The following is a 20,751-nucleotide window of genomic DNA, read 5'->3' as shown; positions in this document are numbered from 1 at the left end:
CACTGGTCTTCTGGCTGAGCTGTGCTGATAGTGGTTCCTTGCCTCTGTCTCTTGAGGATACTTCTGAAGGATCCCCAAGTCCCACCCCAGCTACCTGTCCAGCACCTGCTGCAAAAATTCAGCTTGTGACTGGCGGCTGTTGTAAGCCCCTGGGAGTAGAGCCAGCCTCACCCCAGATGGGAGTTTAAGCCTAAGCCTAGGCTCCTCTCTCCCCCAGCTCCAGGCCCTGGATGCTGGAGGAGACCCAGGATCCAAATAGTTCCAGCACAGTCCTCACCAGGAGTGCCTGAGGCCCCAAGTCTATGTAGGGGTGCTCTCCCCACTCACACCAGGGGAGGCCACAGTGAGAGATGGGTAGTCCGCAGCCTTTCAGAGCTCGCTATCCCCAGGGGAGTGGATCCCACTCTGACACAGTAGAGAACAATGCAGAGCCCACCCCAAGCAGCAGAGACCCAAGGTCAATGGCTATGGCTTCTGTTGCCTGAGGGAGCTTGCCTCCCTTCCCAGCAGTCAGCAGTGGCCAGAGTTAGGGAATCAGTGGCAGAAAAGAGTTGCTGACATTCACTCAATGACAGGCCTCTGTGCCAATCAGCCCCCTTACAATATTCTTCCCCTGAGTGGGGTACCCTCTACCCTGATCTGGTGAGTGACCAGGTACAGGGAGAGGGAGTTGAACTCAGCTCTGCCAGTATGTGCCATTCAGTGGCCTGGGCCACACCTCTCTTTCCTGTCTCAACTGGAGTAGGACCTCAGCCAACCTGTGCTGAGAGGCTTTGGCGAAAGTCAGGGGGACTCTGTTCTGGTGACACTACCAACTCATTGGGTCACTTAAAGAAGATCACTGACAGAATCTGAGCCTCAGTTCCCCCTCTATAAAAAAGTAAAACAGGGCTTGGGTGTAGCTCAGTGGTAGAGCACTTGCTTTGCATCCACAAGGCCCTGCATTCTGTCCCCAGGATCACAAAAAAAGAAAAAAAAGCAGTATCTCTCCTCATGAACCTATCCAGGGACTTCAAGAGTGTGACTTGAGCATGAGTTCAGTCTCTTTGTTGACTGAACTGTGTGGCATGTGCTGGCCTTGTGCCCTAGGCTGTCTCCCACCTCCACAGCCCCGTAGGCTTTCCCACCTAGGTCTCTGGAGCACTGGCATCTGATAGCCCTGTGTGGCTTCCTTTTATCTGTCCCTTTCTTCTTTCTCCCCAGTCTCCATCACTCCTGTAAGGAGAAGGGCATTGCAAGAGTCCAGGACAGCAAGCAGTGAACTTAGAGTCATGTGGCCATGATAGGTTCCAGTGCCCATCTCGGTCCTGAGCTCTGCATACACTGCTCCCTAGACAGACACTGGGTTGGGAGAGCGTCTGTGAATGCAGCTGGAATTACACACAGCCTTTCCACCGGTCGTAATACACAGATAATACACCTCTCTTTTTATGTAAATCACATTTTTTGTTTTCAATTAAATCTTCAAAGTGCTGATATTCACTAATGAAAGAGAAGCTGGAGGCTTTCATCTGTTCCAGCTATGTCGCCAGCGTCCACAGGAGGCAGAGTTAAGGATGCAGAGGTGAGACTGAGTCCAGGTGCCTGCACTCTCCTCTCTCCCAGCCTTTGACTCCTCCCCTCTCACCGACCCCTCTGAGGACCACCACTCCCCACCCCACCCCCAGCACTCCCTCCCAACTCCTCACCTGTGCCAGGGAATTGAATCTCCACCTCCTCTTCCCCCACCCCCAGCACCCACAAAACCTCCCAGGGTGGAATCATAGCTCTGACCCACCAGGCAGCTTGGGCATGAAATCTCTGATCACTTCTAGGACCAAAGGGACTTGGGACTGGTGGTCAGACCTGCAAGTATCCCTGGGCCCACCTTCAGCCTGCTTTTCCCTGGAAAGGCAGAAAGGTGGGCAAGCCCAGCAACGAAAAGAAAGTGCATGGGGTGAGGGGGCAGAGGGTGATGAAGGAGGCCGCACTTGACCATAGTTTCCTCCTGGTCTTCTCAGCTCCTCCCCCAGGGGGCAGGTCACAGTAGGGAGGAGCAGCTGGGCAAAGAGAAGAGGCCTGGGAGCTGCACTGGGCAGGGCTGAGCCCTCCAACCCCAGATTCATGCTGGTAGCTGGAGGTCCACAGAATCTGTCCTACACGCTCTCCCTCTTCCCTAATTCAGGCCTTGGCCTTTCCAGTTTGTTCTTGCACAGAGGAGCTGGAAGAGGGCACAAAATCTGCCCTAGCTCCCGGCCCAGCTTCTTCTCCCACCAACACACAGGAAAAGAGCCACATGGCCTGGAGGGTGCCACTTTCAACCCTGCTGCTGCCGCTGCTGCTCTCAGGTGAGGGGGAAGAAAAGCCCAAGGAGAAGAGGACATGGTGTAAATGGGGACTGTTGGGACAGCGGGGGTGGGGAACAGGAGGTACTGTAGCCAGAGGCACAACTGTGGGGCAAGTTGTGCATTTGGCCCTGACCTGTGGCCTTATTCTCCAGGTTCCTGGGCAGACTCAAAGGCACAAAAATTTCAAAAGGTGGCAGGGCAGACACTGTCTGTGAGATGCCAGTACTCACCCAAGAGTGTGACCTACCAGAGAAAGAGCTGGTGTCGGGAGACGTCGGTTTCTCTGTGCACCATGTTAGTTACCAGCCCCACTCCCTGGACCCTGGTTCAGGCCTCTCGGTTCTCCATCTGGGACAATCCTAGTGCCGGCTTCTTCATTGTCACCATGGAAAATCTGAAGGAAGAGGACTCTGGACACTACTGGTGTGCCATGTACCACACTTCTAGCAACTCGGTCTTCAAGTCTGTCAAACTCTATCTTTCAGTGTCTTCAGGTAAGCCCCTTCCCCAGCCCTCAAGGCATACTCTTCACTCTTCACTCTGTTTGGGTGCCTCCATCACGCCTGATTTCCTGGTCATAGAAGCCAGCTTCTCCCCTGTCCTAGTCTTCTGGGAGGGCTAACGGGAACAGGAGCCTGGGGTCTTGGCTATGTGCACACACAGCCCTCTTACCCTGTCTGTCTGCATGGTTTACAAGCCTGTAGCCAGTAGCTTCCTCAGAGATGCTCAGGCAGATTAATGCAGCATGCTGACCAGTCCAAGCGTATTTGAGCCTGTCACAGGTGATCCCAAGATTGCCCAGTCTCCTTGGCACATAATACACACGTAAACGTGTGCCCACTGATTGCAAAACAGCCTCCATCACGAGGAGCCATGGCTGTGTGAGCATGTAGGTTACCTAGTTGAGGTGTGTCCATCCCTCACAATCCAGACCAGAGTCAGCAAACCATAGCCCAAAAACTAAAAATGATTTTGATGGTTGGAGAAAAGCCATAAGAAAAAGCATGTTTTGTGGCAAGAAAACTAGGAAATTCACATGTCAGTGCCTGCAAATAAAGTTTTATTGGAACATAGTCATATCCACTCATTTACACATTGCCTATGGCTCTTTCCATGAAACGATAGCAGAGATGTGTGACCCACATAGACCATGATATTTACTCTCTGGCCATTTTTACAGAGACTGTCTGCCAGTGTCTAGTATAGGCAGAGCTTCTCAAAGTAGAGGACATTTTTTAAAAAGTCTACAGTCCACGCTGAGGGTGTAGTTCAGTGGTTGAAGGCACTTGTCTAGCATTTGCAAGGCCCTGGTCTGATCTCCAGGACCACAAAAAAAAAAAGTCTACCATCAATTAATGACTAATTTTTAATAAAACATAGTAAGAAGAAAATTCTTGACAAATAAAGTGAGAAATCTGGGCATTAGTGGCTCACACTTAGGTGCTTGAGATGCTAAGGCAGGAAGATTGCTTGAGTCTAGGAGTTTTAGATCAGCTAGTGAGACCCCTTTTCAAACAAAATAAAATCAAATAAAAATTAAATGAGAGGAAAAAAGCCAAATCTATAAAATATAAGTTGTGGTCATTCTTGATCTCTTTCTGAGGTAATCAAAGGTGCCTTTCTACTCTAATAAACTTTGCTGTTCTTAACAAACTATGCTTTTACCTCCGAAAAAAATATAAGCCAAAAATATTTATTAGATTTGACAGGCATAAAATTGCATCTCCACATATACAATCAGAACAAATATGATACAGGGAAATTATTAAATTTTAGAAAATAATACACCCTGTGCAGAAAGGCGATTGATACTGTAGCTTAACATTAAACTCCGCGTTCTGTTGTTTCTTAGTCATAATGAAACAAAATGTTAGAAGTGAAATAGCAACTCTACATAAGAAATGCCAATATGTACACTGAACAAGCATTAAAATCTTATATAAAGATCTTAATGTGGGCTGGCAGAATGGCTCAAGTGGTAGAGCATCTGCTTAGCAAGCACAGGGCCCTGAGTTCAAACCCCAGTACTGCCAAAAAAAAAAAAAAAAGATCTTAATGAGTCAAATAGATGCTCTTCTTACTTGTTAATTTTGCCTAATCGAAGAACGACTACTGACACCATAATTCTTAGGAAATAAAGTGTAAAGAAATTGGGTTCCTCCCTTATTTTGATAACATTCACAGTAGAAAACTGGTCCCACTCAGGTATGGTATAGAAGTCAAAGGAATGTTAAAGCAATTTCAGCAAGCTCAATATTTTTATTTTTAACTTTTACCAACTGAAGCAAGTGATGCTCTATCTTCAAAATGTGTCTTTGATTCTTCATCAGTACTCAGTTTCAAAAAATTTAGCTTATAGAGTCAGTTAAATTTAAATGAATTCTGGTCTCTGAACTTCCCATACATTTATCTTTTTATTTTGGTGTTTTGGTTTTTTGGTGGTACTGGGGTTTGAACTCAGGACCTTATGCTTGCTACGCAGCCACTCTACCACTTGAGCTACTCCACCAGCCTCATTCCTCATATTGTTTTTATTGTTTTATTATTCATGTGTCCATACAATGCTTGGGTCATTTCTCCCCCCTGCTCCTACCCCCTCCCTTACCACCCACTCCACCCCCTCCTTCTCCCCCCCACCCCCTCAATACCTGGCAGAAACTATTTTGCCCTTATCTCTAATTTTGTTGAAGAGAGAGTATAAGCAATAATAGGAAGGACCAAGGGTTTTTGCTGGTTGAGATAAGGATAGCTATACAGGGAGTTGACTCATATTGATTTCCTATGCATATGTGTTACCTTCTAGGTTAATTCTTCTTGATTTAACCTTTTCTCTAGTTCCTGGTCCCCTTTTCCTATTGGCCTCAGTTGCTTTTAAGGTATCTGCTTTAGTTTCTCTGCATTGAGGGCAACAAATGCTAGCTAATTTTTTAGGTGTCTTACCTATCCTCACCTCTCCCTTGTGTGCTCTCACTTTTATCATGTGCTCAAAGTCCAATCCCCTTGTTGTGTTTGCCCTTGATCCAATGTACATATATGAGGGAGAACATATGATTTTTGGTCTTTTGGGCCAAGCTAACCTCACTCAGAATGATGTTCTCCAATTCCATCCATTTACCAGCAAATGGTAACATTTCGTTCTTCTTCATGGCTGCATAAAATTCCATTGTGTATAGATACCACATTTTCTTAATCCATTCGTCAGTGGTGGAGCATCTTGGCTGTTTCCATAACTTGGCTATTGTGAATAGTGCCGCAATAAACATGGGTGTGCAGGTGCCTCTGGAGTAACCTGTGTCACAGTCTTTTGGGTATATCCCCAAGAGTGGTATTGCTGGATCAAATGGTAGATCAATGTTTAGCTTTTTAAGTAGCCTCCAAATTTTTTTCCAGAGTGGTTGTAGTAGTTTACATTCCCACCAACAGTGTAAGAGGGTTCCTTTTTCCCCGCATCCTCGCCAACACCTGTTGTTAGTGGTGTGCTAATGATGGCTATTCTAACAGGGGTGAGGTGGAATCTTAGCGTGGTTTTAATTTGCATTTCCTTTATTGCTAGAGATGGTGAGCATTTTTTCATGTGTTTTTTGGCCATTTGGATTTCTTCTTTTGAGAAAGTTCTGTTTAGTTCACTTGCCCATTTCTTTATTGGTTCATTAGTTTTGGGAGAATTTAGTTTTTTAAGTTCCCTATATATTCTGGTTATCAGTCCTTTGTCTGATGTGTAGCTGGCAAATATTTTCTCCCACTCTGTGGGTGTCCTCTTCAGTTTAGAGACCATTTCTTTTGATGAACAGAAGCTTTTTAGTTTTATGAGGTCCCATTTATCTATGCTGTCTCTTAGTTGCTGTGCTGCTGGGGTTTCGTTGAGAAAGTTCTTACCTATATCTACTAACTCCAGAGTATTTCCTACTCTTTCCTATATCAACTTTAGAGTTTGGGGTCTGATATTAAGATCCTTGATCCATTTTGAGTTAATCTTGGTATAGGGTGATATACATGGATCTAGTTTCAGTTTTTTGCAGACTGCTAACCAGTTTTCCCAGCAGTTTTTGTTGAAAAGGCTGCTATTTTTCCATCGTATATTTTTAGCTCTTTGTCAAAGACAAGTTGGTTATAGTTGTGTGGCTTCATATCTGGGTCCTCTATTCTGTTCCACTGGTCTTCATGTCTGTTTTTGTGCCAGTACCATGCTGTTTTTATTGTTATTGCTTTGTAATATAGTTTGAAGTCAGGTATTGTGATACCTCCAGCATTGTTCTTTTGACTGAGTATTGCCTTGGCTATTCGTGGCCTCTTGTGTTTCCATATAAATTTAACGGTAGATTTTTCAATCTCTTTAACGAATGTCATTGGAATTTTGATGGGAATTGCATTAAACATGTATATTACTTTAGGGAGTATAGACATTTTTACTATGTTGATTCTACCGATCCATGAGCATGGGAGATCTCTCCACTTTCTATAGTCTTCCTCAATCTCTTTCTTCAGAAGTGTATAGTTTTCCTTGTAGAGGTCATTCACATCTTTTGTTAGGTTTACACCTAGGTATTTGATTTTTTTTGAGGCTATTGTAAATGGAATTGTTTTCATATATTCTTTCTCAGTTTGTTCGTTATTAGTATATTGAAATGCTAATGATTTTTCTATGTTGATTTTATATCCTGCTACCTTGCTATAGCTATTGATGGTGTCTAGGAGCTTCTGAGTAGAGTTTTTTGGGTCTTTAAGGTATAGGATCATGTCATCTGCAAATAGGGATATTTTGACAGTTTCTTTACCTATTTGTATCCTTTTATTCCTTCTTCTTGGCTAATTGCTCTGGCTAGGAATTCCAGTACTGTGTTGAATAGGAGCGGAAATAGTGGGCATCCTTGTCTCGTTCCTGATTTTAGAGGGAATGGTTTCAGTTTTTCTCTATTAAATATAATGCTGGCTGTAGGTTTGTCATATATAGCTTTTATAATGTTGAGGTACTTTCCTTCTATTCCTAGTTTTCTTAGAGCTTTTATCATGAAATGGTTTTGGATCTTATCAAAGGCTTTTTCTGCATCTATTGAGATGATCAAGTGGTTTTTGTCTTTGCTTCTGTTAATGTGGTTTATTAAGTTTATTGATTTTCATATATTGAACCACCCCTGCATTCCTGGGATAAAGCCTACTTGGTCGTGGTGAATAATCTTTTTGATGTGTTGCTGAATTCGGTTTGCCATTATTTTGTTGAGGATTTTTGCATCAATGTTCATTAAGGAGATTGGCCTATAGTTCTCCTTTTTGGAGGTGTCTTTGCCTGGTTTTGGGATAAGTGTAATACTGGCTTCATAAAATGTGTTAGGCAGTTTTCCTTCCCTTTCTATTTCATGGAACAGTTTCAGGAGGGTTGGTATCAGTTTTTCTTTAAAGGTCTGATAGAATTCAGCAGAGAATCCATCAGGTCCTGGACTTTTCTTTTTGGGGAGACTCTTGATTGCTGCTTCAATTTCATTTTGTGTTATACATCTATTCAGGTGATTAATTTCCTCTTGGTTCAGTTTTGGATGATCATATGTATCTAGAAATCTGTCCATTTCTTTAAGATTTTTTGAATTTATTTGAATATAGGTTCTTTTTTTTTTTTTCATTTTTCTTTTATTATTCATATGTGCATACAAGGCTTGGTTCATTTCTCCCCCCTGCCCCCACCCCCTCCCTTACCACCCACTCCACCCCCTCCCGCTCCCCCCCTCAATACCCAGCAGAAACTATTTTGCCCTTATCTCTAATTTTGTTGTAGAGAGAGTATAAGCAATAATAGGAAGGAACAAGGGTTTTTGCTGGTTGAGATAAGGATAGCTATACAGGGAGTTGACTCACATTGATTTCCTGTGCGTGGGTGTTACCTTCTAGGTTAATTCTTTTTGATCTAACCTTTTCTCTAGTTCCTGGTCCCCTTTTCCTATTGGCCTCAGTTGCTTTAAGGTATCTGCTTTAGTTTCTCTGCATTAAGGGCAACAAATGCTAGCTAGTTTTTTAGGTGTCTTACCTATCCTCACCCCTCCCTTGTGTGCTCTCGCTTTTATCATGTGCTCATAGTCCAATCCCCTTGTTGTGTTTGCCCTTGATCTAATGTCCACATATGAGGGAGAACATATGATTTTTGGTCTTTTGGGCCAGGCTAACCTCACTCAGAATGATGTTCTCCAATTCCATCCATTTACCAGCAAATGGTAACATTTCGTTCTTCTTCATGGCTGCATAAAATTCCATTGTGTATAGATACCACATTTTCTTAATCCATTTGTCAGTGGTGGGGCATCTTGGCTGTTTCCATAACTTGGCTATTGTGAATAGTGCCGCAATAAACATGGATGTGCAGGTGCCTCTGGAGTAACAGTCTTTTGGGTATATCCCCAAGAGTGGTATTGCTGGATCAAATGGTAGATCGATGTCCAGCTTTTTAAGTAGCCTCCAAATTTTTTTCCAGAGTGGTTGTACTAGTCTACATTCCCACCAACAGTGTAAGAGGGTTCCTTTTTCCCCGCATCCTCGCCAACACCTGTTGTTGGTGGTGTTGCTGATGATGGCTATTCTAACAGGGGTGAGGTGGAACCTTAGCGTGGTTTTAATTTGCATTTCCTTTATTGCTAGAGATGGTGAGCATTTTTTCATGTGTTTTCTGGCCATTTGAATTTCTTCTTTTGAGAAAGTTCTGTTTAGTTCACTTGCCCATTTCTTTATTGGTTCATTAGTTTTGGGAGAATTTAGTTTTTTAAGTTCCCTGTATATTCTGGTTATCAGTCCTTTGTCTGATGTATAATTGGCAAATATTTTCTCCCACTCTGTGGGTGTTCTCTTCAGTTTAGAGACCATTTCTTTTGATGAACAGAAGCTTTTTAGTTTTATGAGGTCCCATTTATCTATGCTATCTCTTAGTTGCTGTGCTGCTGGGGTTTCATTGAGAAAGTTCTTACCTATACCTACTAACTCCAGAGTATTTCCTACTCTTTCTTGTATCAACTTAAGAGTTTGGGGTCTGATATTAAGATCCTTGATCCATTTTGAGTTAATCTTGGTATAGGGTGATATACATGGATCTAGTTTCAGTTTTTTGCAGACTGCTAACCAGTTTTCCCAGCAGTTTTTGTTGAAGAGGCTGCTATTTCTCCATCGTATATTTTTTGAATATAGGTTCTTGAAGTAGTCTCTGATGATTTCCTGGACTTCCATGGTGTTTGTTGTTATCTCCCCTTTTGCATTCCTGATTCTACTAATTTGGGCTTTTTCTCTCCTCATTTTAGTCAGGTTTGCCAGGGGTCTGTCAATCTTGTTTATTTTTTCAAAGAACCAACTTTTTGTTTCATTAATTCTTTGTATGTTTTTTTTTTCATTTCTATTTCATTGATTTCAGCTCTTATTTTTATTATTTCTCTCCTATTTGTTTTGGGATTTGCTTGTTCTTGTTTTTCTAGGAGTTTGAGATGTATCATTAGGTCACTGATTTGGGATCTTTCAGTCTTTTTAATATATGCACTCATGACTATAAACTTTCCTCTCAGGACTGCCTTTGCTGTGTCCCATAGGTTCTGGTAGGTTGTGTTTTCATTTTCATTGACTTCTAGGAACTTTTTAATTTCCTCTTTTATTTCATCGATGATCCATTGTTCATTAAGTAATGAGTTATTTAGTTTCCAGCTGTTTGCATGTGTTTTGTCTTTACTTTTGTTGTTGAGTTCTACTTTTACTGCATTGTGATAAGATAGTATGCATGGTATAATTTCTGTTTTCTTATATTTGCTGAGGCTTGCTTTGTGCCCTAGGATATGATCTATTTTGGAGAAGGTTCCATGGGCTGCTGAAAAGAATGTATATTGTGTAGAGGTTGGATGAAATGTTCTGTAGACATCAACTAGGTCCATTTGATGTATTGTATATTTTAGATCTTGGATTTCTTTATTGATTTTTTGTTTGGATGACCTAAACGCTCAGTGCGCCCCACCCTCTTTGCTACGTGTCTTTATTGTTCTTATTGCTTATTACTCAGTTTCTCTTTTTTCCCCGGGTGGGGGTCGGTCTGTCCAGGGGGCTATGCTGCTCTGGTCCAGGGTTGTCTGTGGGAGAACCGCGGTACCGCGAAGCTCACCTTGTCCGCGTCTTCCCAGGCCATCTGGGCGCGGGTGTCTGGCGGCCTGGGGGCCCTCCTGGTTTCTCCGTTTAACGTGAAGTAGAGATTCTCTGCGCAGGCTGGAGGTGTGGAGGGGTCAAAGTTTTGCCAAAATCTGATTCTTAAGAGCGTGACCATTAGTCTTGTAGCCCTTTCTTTTTGGAAAGAGCATGGAACCTTCATGATCATTCCTCATATTTTGAAAGAAAACAAATTTTAGAACATCCTATCAAATTATTAAGGATTATAAAAATACTTCTACAGATATGTAATATCAAGACCAAAACCTATTTTGTCAATAATTGTTACTTAATTAAGACCATGTCATAAGAATGCATTGAAACTCTTCTTCCAAACTTTTAACTTTTACTTATACACTAAGAATTTATTCACCATTAAAAAACATGTTGCATTTCTTCCTTGCATGGAAATCTTAAAATCAAAGCTACAATATACACAAATGTGATTGTGCAATTCACAAGTCTAAAAAACATTAGGACTGAACTGGTTACTTCTCTACAGAGACAGTAGGAGATTTTTCCATTGCTCAGATGTTCACAACAGAACTTCTCCCCTTGTGACTCGACATGCAATAACAGGTACCTTTGGACCACCCATATTACCCCATAAGGAAGAGGATGACTCCAACTTTAACACATTCACCTGATACAATCCACAATTTCAACCACATCAGTGGCCGCACTGTTGTGTACAGCTGATGTTTTTTTCACAACAGGACTTTCCTAATGAAAGAAGCAATACATTGATTTATGACCTAGCCTGAGACTTGTGCAGATTTGTCTGTCGTAGTACCTGTGACCATCAGGCACTCCTACATAACTTTTGACCCCTACCACATTTCCATGATAAATCCTGCATAGCTGTATGTAGTTCAGAGCTAGTTGTGGCTCTGGCACTGAAGTTGAAAGATACAGAAGAATGCATTCATATCATTGTGTTCAAATTGCACAGAGCAGAAGAACAGCTGTGCTAGCAGCATCTGTGCATCCTTGCATCCTTCAAGGTGCCATGAAAAGTACTTTGCTAATAGTATTTGTTTTACAAGGTGGTCTTCCACATCAGTAGCTAATTCCTAAGTTTGTCCCCCTAGCTTGTCACTGGAAATGATATTTCAGCTCCCTTCTTTGCCCAATATTTATTTATTAACCCAATATTGTGAAGCAATTTCTGTTGTAGTTTTCCAAGAATGTTTTGGCAATTGTGGGTGGAGTTTTATTTTATTTTTGGTGATAGGGATCAAACCCAGGGTCTCTTGAATTCTAAGCAAGTGCTTTGCCCTGTAAATGGATTTTTTTCATCTTTGCAATATGAAGTATTACTTCACAGGAAGCCCTCAGCACATGAGAGATTATATGTAAAATACTTATGACTTTTCAGAACCTTCTAACCCAAAACTCTTCTTTTTATTTGTTTTTTTGTTTCATTTTTGTTTTTTGTTTCTGTTTTGGTTTTTTAGCAGTCCTGGGGTTTGAACTCAGGGCTTTGTACTTGCTAGGCAGGCAGCATACTGCTTGAGCCACACCTCCAGCCCTCTTCTCTGTTTTTAATCAAAGAAGTAGCTTGTTTTAACCTTGCGTTTGTAAATTTTTTTTGTAAGTGCTACTTTTTTATGGTGTCATTGCTTCATTAGTGTGTATAGCTCAACAAATAACTCACTGGGATTAATACTTCCCCACTAATTATAAATACAAAACTCACACTATATGAGTATGGTAGTTTTTTATTGCTGCCATTACGAATTATCATAAATCCAGTGGCTTAAAATGACACAAATAGATTGTCTTATAGTCTGTAGAGCAGAAGCCAGAGGGTCTCGCTGTTTTCAGATCAAGGTGTGGGCAGGCGTATTGCTTGCTGGAGGCTCTAGGGGAAAGTCCCTTTCCTGCTTATTCAGGTCCTTGTCAGAATTCAGTATTCTTCAGGTGGTGGTTGGTGGTTGTAAACCAAAGGCTGTCCCAGCTTCTAGAGGCCACAGTGTTTCATGGTCGATGGCCCCTTTCCTCCCTCACCCAAGCTATCAACCATAACTGAGGTCCCTCTCATTTTGCATCAGTCTCTGGCCATAACTAGGAAACATTCTCTGCTTTTGAGTCTCCTGTGATTCCACTGAGTTCACCCAGATGAGCCAAGATAATATTTCTAAGTCAAGGTCATTAACCTTAATCACATCTGAAAAGTCCCTTTTGCCACATGAGGAGGCATAGTCACAGGTTCCTAGGATTAAGGAGTGGACATTTTGGGATCCATTATTCCACTATCACAATGAGGGATTCTATTTTCAAATAAAACTCATATAAACTCTTAAAATAATTTCAGAATGAAAATTGTCTTTGGAATCAACTCTATACCACTTTGAAAGATGTGTCTTTTCTTGACACAAAGTTCAATGACTTTTGTTTTACTGTTTGTTGGAATTCTAATTAACCAATCACTATTCAAAATTAGCTAATGGTGTTATACTTTAATCTAAAAAAAAAGATTTGATTAAAACTGAAGTGGTAGGCCAAGTGTCAGTAGTATACACTTTTAATCCCAGCTACCTAGGAGGGGGAGATAGATCAAAGATGTAGGCCAACCTAATCAAAAGTTAGGGAGACCCTATGGCAGAAACAAGCTGGGCATGGTGGTTCATGCCTGAAGTCCCAGCTACCTGGGAGGCAGAGGTAGAAGGATCGAGGTCCAAGGCTGGCCCAGGTAGCAATGTGATACTCTATATGAAAAAAACAAGCTTGGCTCAAGTGTAGAGCTTGGGAGGCCCTGAGTTCAGTCTCCAGTACTAAAGAAAGCTAGAGGGGGAGGGGAGAAAGAGAGAGAGAGAGAAAGAAAGAGAAAGGAGAGAGAGAGAAAAAGATGAGGTGGGGAGGAAGGAAAGAAGGGAGGAAGGAAGGAAAGAAGGGAGGGAGGAAGGAAGGAAGGAAGGAAGGAAGGAAGGAAGGAAGGAAGGAAGGAAGGAAGGAAGGAAATAAGGATGTGAAAATAATTTTTTTTAATTCATTTTTTTGGAGGTGGGGTCTTCTCATGAACTTCTGTCAAATTGTGATCCTCCCCATCTCAGCCTCCCAAAAAGAATAGATGCATTTTTTTTCAGACATTTACATGCTTTGGAGAGATAGCTATCAACTTCCCTTACAGTATCACACGCAATATCGTGTGTACTGTTTGTTACCAGCACACAACTGGCTCCATATCTAACTCTCCTTGTCAGTGGAACAACACCCAAAGCTGGTCTACACCCTGGTCAATAAGACAAGTTTACTAATCACGTGCTTGGCTCTTGAGGGAATATCAAATTTGTATAAAAGTTTCCAATCCCTCCTCCCAATTTTTATACTTACCTCAAGTGTGAGTCACAGACAACTTGTACCAGCACAGCCCATAGATCACACACTCAATAACACAGGTCTACAGTCCCAGAGTGCTCCAAACATCTCCTCCAGGTAGACACATGGGTTGCTCCTGGCCAGCACTGTACGTGTCCTAGATGGGACAGTGCCCCCATGGGACAGGATGATGTCCACATGTCCATTGGCCTGGAGCTGTCTCCAGGGAAGACCTTCAGGGCAGTCCCTGGGCTGTGGGTGTCCAGGGTCAGGCACCCTCCTCTCCAGGCCCCTCCCAACCCTTCTCCCAGCTTTTGGGGAAGGTTCCTCCCTCATGGACCCTACATAGTATATAGACCTAGTTGAGGACACTGAGAGTCCCCACTTTCTCTCACACCCTTAGTGCTGACTCCACTTTCTTTCCCTCTGCCCCCCACCCACCTGCAATAGCCATGTCTTTTTATTCTCCATAGCTCCCACCTCTTTGCCAGAGGCGACCTTCCCGCAGCCTCTACCAAGGGCTACAAGCACAGATAGATCTGGGGCCTTACTGGGAAGTTGAGAGGTAGGGGTGGTGGACAGGCAGCTAAAAAAATCTCAAAATCCAGAGGGGCCATGAAAAGCTCTTCCCAATTGTGGAAGCTCCAGGGTACCCAGGCCTGTGCAACGGAACCATGGGGGACAGGGTGTGAAAATGGCCCTTCAGAATCCCCACCAGGGGCCACTGTCCCCAGACAGCCCAGAGGTGTAAGAAAGCTGGTGGCAGGCAGAGGTGAAAGGGCCTGTGCCATTTGTGCTTCCACAAATGGTGGAAACATTAGGTGGGAGGCCCGGCCCCCTGACTGCTATTCCAGTGCTCCTGGCTCAGACGCACCTCTGCTAGCACCTGATAGACCCAGGCACCCACAGGTCTGTCTGATCTTAAGCCAGGGAGATCATGGCCCAGTCCCCAGCCCCAGCAACAAACTGCTTTTGCCCTCTGGACCACCAGGTTCTGTGCTCAGTCTTTCCTGCTGGTGGGAGAAGAGGACTGTCCTGTCCACTAGTCAATGTCCTTTCTCTTGCCCAGCAGCCTCGGCTTCCACATGGACAACCTGGTCTCCCCGCAACCTGATCTCTTCACAGCCACAGAGCCCTGTGCCCCAGACTGGAGAGGCCTCTAGGGCTCCACCTGCCAAGTGAGTTCAGGGTGGAACCCAAGCCACACATGCCTGGTGCCAGGGATTGCCACTAGCCCTGTCTTCTCCCCTTCTTGTCCCTCTGCCTCCAGACTGCAGAACTCTACCCTTCTCTCTGGCCCTGCAGCCTCTACTGCCCTGGTCCCTGTGCTCAGTGGACTCCTTGTCATCAAGAGCCTTGGGCTGTCAGCTCTGTTCCTCTGGTGAGTGATGTGGATTGAGCTAGGGACTAACAGAGCAGGGAACTGTTTCTGCCTGAGGATGGAGAATCCCTGGGGAAATCACCAGGAAACCAGTGGGAAAATTGTAACTGACAGGGCTGTCCAAGTGGAAGCCTCACTGAGTCCGTCCACCTGGCCTCCTCGTACAGGCCACCTCAGTCACATCACCTGCACAGCCAGAAAATCTCTCCCACTCTGGGAATGCCCAAGTCCAGGGACTACCTAAAGCCACTGTCCCAGGCCTCCCTCTCACCCTACGATCTGAAGGACGGAGGGTAGACACAGAAGGAAAAGAGCCACCAGCTCAGGGGACATGTGTGGAAATCGAGAGCCTGGAAACAGGGCCAGGTTGGACCAGGAGTAGGATTTCTGGAGAAGGAGCTTGTTGGGAGAGGAAAAGGAAGAGGGGGGGAGGGAGGAAGAAAGAGAGAGAGAGAGAATCAGAGCCCAAGAATGGATTCTACTCACTTCATGGTCTCCTCCTCACATCTCAGGACCCTAAGGATCCATGCGTACTACACAGACAGGACCCTGAGCGCCTATCTCAGCCTAGGCCCCAGGCCTAAATGCACCTACCTGAGCCACAGGACCTGAGGTGGGTGACCTGTCTCCCCCAGCCTAGCTCCCAGGAGCTCCTCCCTGACCTCTGAACACTGCATTTCCTGCAAAGAAAAAGCCAGAATTTAATCGAATGCCATTGGTACACCTCTCACTCCAGAGGAGTCCTGCCTGCCAGACCCACCACTCACCGTCTCTCTGCACCCAGTCTGCAGCTAGACCAATGCAGTCCAACTATAGGAGCCAAGCCTCTGAGCCTGTGACGATCATCCACTTCCCACGTCTGTACCCCAGGGAAAGAAAAACTTAGACAAAACACACGTAATAGAATTTATTTGAACAAAGAAGGGTTCATGAACCAGGCAGTCCTTATAACAAGAAGAGGGTCAGAGCTCAGCCCTGCAACCCAGGCAGGGAGGCAAACAGGAAAAGACCAAAGAGGGTAGAGACAAGGAACAAAATGCAGACAGATTGTCTCCAAGTTACTTTCCTTGTGAAGGTGGAAGCCGAGGACAGCCTCATCGTGCCAGCCAACTCTGCTCTGTTCGGGGATTTCCTTCCTTTCTCTACCCCGATTCCTAAGCTCAGAGAACTTAGTTTTTGGGGTGGTGGTATGGGACCTTGGCATGAGTGACTTGGACTCAGTTGGTCTTGTTAACCTGATGCAGGAGGTCAATCCAAACTAGCCGCTTCTGTGAACCCATCCAGGGTCATTAGTGGGGCCCAGTCCACCACCCTCTGTCATCCCTCTCTGTGCACCCCCTGCCCTCCTGGCTGCTGCCAACACAGCTGTGAGCACAAGAAAAAGGAGACCCCTCCCTTGTGCTGCACAAGCTAAGCAGGAGATTCTCCCCTCCCCCAGCTCACAATGGAACAAGCACTCACTCCCACAGGACTGATCTTTTGTTTTTTTTCTTTCATGGTGGTACCGGGGTTTGAACTCAGAGCTCTCAAGGCACTCTACCAATTGAGCCATGCCCCGACCTTTTTTTTTTTTTTGCTTTAGTTTTTTAATAGGTTCTCTGTGTTTTGCCAGGGACCAGCCTCAGACCACAATCCTCCTACCTTTGGCTTCCCAAGTAGCTGGGATTACAGACATGATACCACCACACCCAGCTTGTTTGTTAAGATGGGGTCCCACTAGCTTTTTGCTTGAGCTGGCTGTTTTCTCTTTCTGACACTGTCACCCTGTTGGACCTTCCCAATGGACCCTCTAACTTTGTCATCTTTTTTCTGTTGTTCATCATCTATTTTTCTTTGTTTCTACAAGTCCTCATGGTTACATTCCAATTCTTCTATTCCAATGTTTACAATTTATGGGACCAGACGCTGGTGGCTCACACCTGTGATCCTAGCTACTCAGGCGGTAGAGGTCAGGAGGATTGTGGTTCAAAGCCAGCCAGGGCAAATGTTCTCAAGACCCTATCTTGAAAAAGCCCATCACAAAAAAGGGCTGGTATAGTGGCTCAAGGTGTAGGCCCTGAGTTCAAATCCCAGTGCCAGAAAAAAAATATGCTACTACACGTTTTGTTCACCTGAATGTTTCTTTTTAGCATGTTTCCTCTATGTGCATATTGTGTCTTTTGTTCTTCCTTTTGTTGACCCAGTCCTTCCTCAGAACTTTCTGGAAACTTCTGTAGATTCTTGGCAGTCTGTCTGCAAGAGGAGCGCTGGTGCTCAGCATGTAATCCAGGGCTGTGGGTTCTAGACCGACCAGGCAGGAGATGGCTCCATTTTTCAATCCGTGACAGCTCAGTTTCTCCTGAAGGACTCTCCTGATGTCCTTCATGAGGGACAAGCTGGAGCAAAATTGAAGGCAGCCTAGGGAAGGGGTCTTGCTCAGGGTCTGTTCTCACTTGACACCCATTATTTTTTTCTCTCTCTGTCTCTCTCTCCAGTTTCTAGTGTCCTGAGCAGAGACTCACCTCAAGTTCTCCCTGAGTGACAGGATGTGGGCAGTTGACCTGCCCTTGCTCTCCTGCAGACACAGATTCTGGGAGCTCAGCTGATTTGCAATGCAACCCTGCAGCAGCTGCTGTCTGTGGTCCAGCGCCCACCTCTGCACTGCACTCAGAGACGCCTGTGCCTCCCATCTCTCTGCGCTGGGGCTCTGAGGTCAAAGTGACCTGCTTCTTATGCCCCTCACCCCTCCCATTTTCTCTGGTCTGTGAAATAGGCCCATTGTTAGCCGAATTCTGCATGTTTTGGGTTTTTACTGTTGTTGTTCCTGGTGGGACTGGGATCTGAACTCAGGGCTTCATGCTTATGAATCAGACACTCTCCCACTTAAGCCACAACTCCACTCCATTTTGCTCTGGCTATTTTGGAGATGGAGTCTGGAGAACTATTTGCCCAGGCTGTCCTCAAACCTTGATTCTCCCCATCTCAACCTCCCAAGTAGCTAGGGTCACAGGCATGAGCCTCTGGCACCTGGCAACTTCAGCATGTTTATGGAGCTCTCTCTCTCTGTCCTCGAGGACAGGTGTATATACTTCATCCCCATTTACGGCCCTTTGCTCCTCCACAGCCTCTTAGCAGATTTACCATCAAAACACCCCATCGGGAGACCCACCACCATGGGTCACACCCTCTCCTGTAAAGCCTCCTGGCTCCCTCCCACTCCCAAATGTCAGGGTAGGCACTGAGACCCCAGACCAACCTCTTTGTGCCTCGATCCCTCCAGAATTGGTGATTCTGGTCAGGAATAGCTGGGACACCCTGGTCTTCCCTCATCACCCAGAACCACATCTCAGTAAGACCTTATAAATTCATGAAGGAGCCCCATTTGCAGTCTCCCCAAATCCACAAGCCTCACCCTCTGCTAACCTCTCAAGTGTGCAGCCATCAGCACAACCCACTGTTCTCCCAGTTTCTTTACACAGCACCTCTCGTTCTTGCTAAGATGAGTTCCCATGAGGACTGTTGTTGCCTGCAGTCCTCTCCAGTGGTGACATTTTGACCTCCTTCACCTCAGGCCTGAGGGTAAGGTTGCTGTCCTCTGTGTTCCTAGTTGCCCCTTCCTGCCTTCTAGTCCTCCACACACAACCCTCATAGGGTGACTTCTGCCATCAGACCATGGCATCATTATGGACCCTTGGTCACCCTTGCAGATCCTACACAACCTGGGCATTCCTCTCATCCTTGTGGGTCTTGACTCTTGGTTCCCTGTCACTCTCACTGCTCCTGCCATAATCCTTGGTGACCTTGGGCCCATGTGGACTCACACAACTTTCCAAGTCCCTGGCCTCTCAGTTCCTTGGCCTGCCCCCACCAGTGATCTTGTCCTCTTCAAAAGGAGTCAGCCCATGAACACAGCTGTGAATCTGTGGGTGGAGGGGCCCAGGGGAAGATTCCAGGACAATCTGAGGGAACTAGAGGTAGAGAAGAGGCAGTGAAAGAGGGACATAAGTGTGCATCAGATAGCGGAGAAGGAGCCCGGCAAGGATGAGTCACTTTGCTGTGAAGTCACATTAGTTAGTGCCATGGCCCCACCTGAGCTCAACAGAGAGGGCACATGGTCCCAGGGTGGAGTTGAGGCCCCATCCTTTCTCCACTCAGCCTCAAGGGTCTGTCTGGTAGCACCCTGGTATCCAGGGACAGTTTGGGCATCCAGAGCCCAGGGTCTTTCCCTAGTCCCCACCTTCTCTTTCCAGTTCTCACCTTCCTTCCTGGCTCCTTTTGGGGCCCAGGCTCCATGTCAGGCCCAAGGCAGGGAAGCCTGGGGACAGCCAGTTTCTCAGACAGACCACTCTTCTGTTCATGGCTAAAGTGCTGAACTTATCTGGAAATGTGAGTATAGATGGAGCATGAAGTCTATTGAGAAAGGATTTTTCACTTGTGTTGGGTGTGATAATATTAGTTTGCTATGTAGCAAGCTCTGTTTTTAGAGAGATGCATGATGAATTATTTAAGAAATACATGTCAGGGTATCTGTAATTTATTTTAAAATACTTCCACATAAAAAATGCAGCGAGTTAAAAATAAAGAGCACGAGTCGCAGCTGGACCCTGACTCCAGTGATAAAGCCTACTTCAGGCACATCCTGCTGCTCTGTGGAAATTGGACAGATGACCTGTCCCTGTGGAAAGACACCTCTCTGGACCTGCCAGTTAGAAAAATGCACCCCCTTCCCAGCCAGCCCCCAGCAGGATTCCAGCCCCGCCTTGCCCTCTGGGCAGCCTGAATGAGCAGCCCACTCAGGGGTTCCAGCAGTCAGATGACAGCCAATGCAGCCTTCCCAAAACCTAGCCCACTCCCAGCCCACTTCTCAGTTAGCCCTGAACTTGGCATTGGTCAGCAGACTGCTGCAACAGCTGCATCTAAAATTGCACCCCCATGCCATATTTTCTCTCTTTTTCGGTAAATTATGCATAAATGTTAATAAAAAAATTATTACTTTCTTTACCTTTTTTTCAACCAACAAGTGAGACAGTGGGACTTCTTGGGCTGGGTACTCCTCTCTCCTCCCTCACTTCCAGTCAGTCCCTTCCCCTCCAATTGCCCTCCCTCCTCCCCCATCTGAGGATCCCATCTCCTCCCACCCTCTTTGCTCTCATCTCTGACCTGGCATCTTCTCTAAATCTCAGCCTCCTCTCTCCCCTCCCACCTCTCCTATGTTCACAAAACCTCCCAAGATGGAAATGCTGAGGACCCACTACTTAGATCTGGATTCGAGGTCCAATGGGATTTAGGTCCCAGTGCCTTTAACGGCATCAACTGTCTTCAGCCCACCCCTAAAGGGGAGATGGATAAAACCAGGGCCAAGGAAATGGGGGAGGAGATGAAGCGAAAGACTGGGGCCACAGTTGAGTTGACCACAGTTTCCTCCCTGTCTCAGCTCCCCACTTCCTTAAGGCAGGGAGAGGAAGCTGGGTTCCCCCTCCCCCTCACCTCTTTCTAGAGAGACCATTTACCCCAGCGTCCTTTCGAATTCTTTCTTCTCAGAGCTGCTGGAGATCCTGATGAATCAGGCCCATTTCCTGCAGATCATAA

General features: G+C 45.4%; 1 protein-coding gene across 2 annotated transcripts; it reads left to right on the top strand.

Moving 5' to 3' along the window:
• The first annotated feature begins 1,956 nt into the window (after nucleotides 1–1,956).
• Nucleotides 1,957–20,467, top strand: Ncr2 (natural cytotoxicity triggering receptor 2). Of its 2 annotated transcripts, XM_074082228.1 has the most exons (6): nucleotides 1,957–2,327; nucleotides 2,480–2,821; nucleotides 14,875–14,980; nucleotides 15,073–15,183; nucleotides 15,696–15,796; nucleotides 17,658–20,467. In XM_074082228.1, exons 1-5 carry the CDS (start codon nucleotides 2,276–2,278, stop codon nucleotides 15,793–15,795), a joined length of 711 nt encoding a protein of 236 aa, XP_073938329.1. In that variant the 5' UTR covers nucleotides 1,957–2,275; the 3' UTR covers nucleotide 15,796; nucleotides 17,658–20,467. The 2 variants fall into 2 exon arrangements, with proteins under 2 accessions (XP_073938329.1, XP_073938330.1); XM_074082229.1 differs by lacking the exon at nucleotides 17,658–20,467 and having other exon boundaries at nucleotides 15,696–16,017.
• Nucleotides 20,468–20,751: the final 284 nt, after the last annotated feature.

The sequence above is a fragment of the Castor canadensis genome, chromosome 8 (assembly GCF_047511655.1).
Source record: "Castor canadensis chromosome 8, mCasCan1.hap1v2, whole genome shotgun sequence".
Classification (NCBI taxonomy): domain Eukaryota; kingdom Metazoa; phylum Chordata; class Mammalia; order Rodentia; family Castoridae; genus Castor; species Castor canadensis.
The sequence above is the reverse complement of the archived record's forward strand: the minus strand, read 5'-3'. Positions and strand labels throughout refer to the sequence as shown.

Excerpts from the sequence above, each read along its gene's own strand:
- Ncr2 (XM_074082228.1), top strand. The coding sequence starts at position 2,276 with ATGGCCTGGAGGGTGCCACTTTCAACCCTGCTGCTGCCGCTGCTGCTC. Across the intron at positions 2,822-14,874 it reads CTATCTTTCAGTGTCTTCAG|CCTCGGCTTCCACATGGACA; the intron begins GTAAGCCCCTTC and ends CTTGCCCAGCAG. Across the intron at positions 15,184-15,695 it reads CTGTCAGCTCTGTTCCTCTG|GACCCTAAGGATCCATGCGT; the intron begins GTGAGTGATGTG and ends CTCACATCTCAG.